Raw genomic sequence first — 2,660 nt, 5'->3', positions numbered from 1 at the left:
ACCAATTCAATTTTCATTAATTTGACTCAACGTGAATTGAATTTCTCACATGAACTGAACACCTGCCCAATTAAAATTTCGAAACATATGCTCAACTCTAATGGTCACTTTAGACAGCAAATCACTGAATACTCGTTTGGCCAACAACTATTTCTCCCGATTCTCACATACAAATGAATGATCGGTTTGTCTTAGCATCCATGAATTTACAATGGGCTGATAGGAATCATCCAGCCACCTCTGTTGGGAGAGATCTAATGTCTATAGGGTCCTAATTCTCCACCGATTACAGTGAATGAGGCACAAGCTTCCGAAAGAAATTTTTCATGGTATTTCTTATTTCTTCTGTTCTGAGACAGTAAATGATGGGACTTGCAAAATGTGGCACAAATGTATAAACGCAAATAAGTAGGACATTGACATCTGCATTGGATATGAGCTGAGATTGATTGTAGGTATAAACTACCAACCTTGGCACAAAATATAAAAAAATAACAAGCCAGTGAGTGGTGCATGTGTAAAATAATTTTTGCCAATTTTGGGTATGGGCCATAAGACGGATTTTCCATATAATGAATATATAGGAGAATATAATGAAGGATAACGGAAGAAGATGAACAACTAGAGCAATGGTAAAGACAGTACGCCTGACTTTGATAGAATCTACGCAGGATAATACTGATACAGGTGTAAGGGCACAAAAGCAGTTCTTAATTCTATTTGGTCCACAGTATGGCAGTTGGGCTCCCATGATGGCAATCCAGAGACCGATCAAAGAAGCGATTGACCAAAAAATAAGGCAGAGCATTGAAACCATTTTGTTAGAGATGATGGAAGAGTAATGTAGAGGTCTACAAATGGCGATGAAGCGGTCAACAGCCATGAGCATGATAATAAATGAGTCTAGAGAACCCAAATTATGGACAAAAAACATCTGAAAAAAACAAGCCACGAAGGACAAGGAACCATCATTAAACCAATACTTGGCAATGATTTTTGGTAAAGTTAATGTGTCAAATATAAGGTCGGACAGAGCCAGGTTTCCAATAATGATATACATGGGTTGGTGGAGGTGTTCTTGAAGAATGATCAAACCGAGAACTATACCATTGGAGAACAAAGCAATGTTGTATATCACAAAGAAGCTCAAGGAAACGGTGATATGAAATTTTTCAGAGATACCAGGAAAACCAAGGAGGACAAACTCTCCGACATTGCTTTGATTGACCATTTTAGTTTCCGAGAACTTCCAAAACAGCACTAAAAATATAAAATATAGCAAAATATGAAATATCATCCATGTGTTAATACATAATTGAGAATGTTATTTAGAAAATAAAAATTTCCCTGGTGGTCTGCGTTTTGTACCTTTTGTACTATATATAATAATAATAATAATAATTTTTATTTATATAGCGCCAACATATTCCGCAGCGCTTTACAAATTATAGAGGGGACTTGTACAGACAATAGACATTACAGCATAACAGAAATACAGTTCAAAACAGATACCAGGAGGAATGAGGGCCCTGCTGCTCGCAAGCTACAAACTATGAGGAAAAGGGGAGACACGAGAGGTGGATGGTAACAATTGCTTTAGTTATTCGGACCAGCCATAGTGTAAGGCTCGGGTGTTCATGTAAAGCTGCATGAACCAGTTACCTGCCTAAGTATGTAGCAGTACAGACACAGAGGGCTATTAACTGCATAAAGTGAATGAGAACATGATGCGAGAAACCTGATTGTTTTTTTGTTTTTTTTAATAAATAGGCCACACAGGGATCGTTAGGTTAATGCATTGAGGCGGTAGGCCAGTCTGAACAAATGAGTTTTTAGGGTACGCTTAAAACTGTGGGGATTGGGGATTAATCGTATTAACCTAGGTAGTGCATTCCAAAGAATCGGCACAGCACGTGTAAAGTCTTGGAGACGGGAGTGGGAGGTTCTGATTATTGAGGATGCTAGCCTGAGGTCATTAGCGGAGCGGAGGGCACGGGTAGGGTGGTAGACTGATACCAGGGAGGAGATGTAGGGTGGTGCTGAGCCATGGAGTGCTTTGTGGATGAGGGTAGTAGTTTTGTACTGGATTCTGGAGTGGATGGGTAGCCAGTGTAATGACTGGCACAGGGTAGAGGCATCGGTGTAACGGTTGGTGAGGAATATGATCCTGGCAGCAGCATTCAGGACCGATTGGAGCGGGGAAAGTTTGGTAAGAGGGAGGCCGATTAGTAGAGAGTTACAATAGTCCAGACGAGAATGAATAAGTGAAACAGTCAGAGTTTTTGCAGAGTCGAAAGTAAGAAAAGGGCGAATTCTAGAAATGTTTTTGAGATGCAGGTAAGAAGAGCGAGCCAGTGATCAGATGTGGGGGGTGAATGAAAGCTCCGAATCAAGGATGACCCCAAGGCAGCGGGCATGTTGCTTTGGAGTAATGGTGGAACCGCATACGGAGATGGCAATGTCAGGCAAAGGTAGGTTAGTAGAGGGAGAGAACACGAGGAGTTCAGTTTTTGACAGGTTTAGTTTCAGATAGAGGGAGGACATGATGTTAGAGACAGCGGTAAGACAATCACTGGAGTTTTCTAAAAAGGTCGGTGTGATATCGGGAGAAGAAGTGTATAATTGGGTGTCGTCAGCATAGAGATGGTACTGGAAACCAA

General features: G+C 40.8%; 1 protein-coding gene across 1 annotated transcript; it reads right to left on the bottom strand.

Moving 5' to 3' along the window:
• Nucleotides 1-286: 286 nt before the first annotated feature.
• LOC138671831 (olfactory receptor 6B1-like) lies at nt 287-1,231 on the bottom strand. Its single transcript, XM_069759965.1, has one exon. It carries the CDS (start codon nt 1,229-1,231, stop codon nt 287-289), a length of 945 nt encoding a protein of 314 aa, XP_069616066.1.
• Between the last annotated feature and the right edge of the window lie 1,429 nt (nt 1,232-2,660).

The sequence above is a fragment of the Ranitomeya imitator genome, chromosome 3, assembly GCF_032444005.1.
Source record: "Ranitomeya imitator isolate aRanImi1 chromosome 3, aRanImi1.pri, whole genome shotgun sequence".
NCBI lineage: Eukaryota > Metazoa > Chordata > Amphibia > Anura > Dendrobatidae > Ranitomeya > Ranitomeya imitator.
Note: the sequence above shows the minus strand (reverse complement) of the source record. Positions and strands in the feature narration are given on the sequence as shown.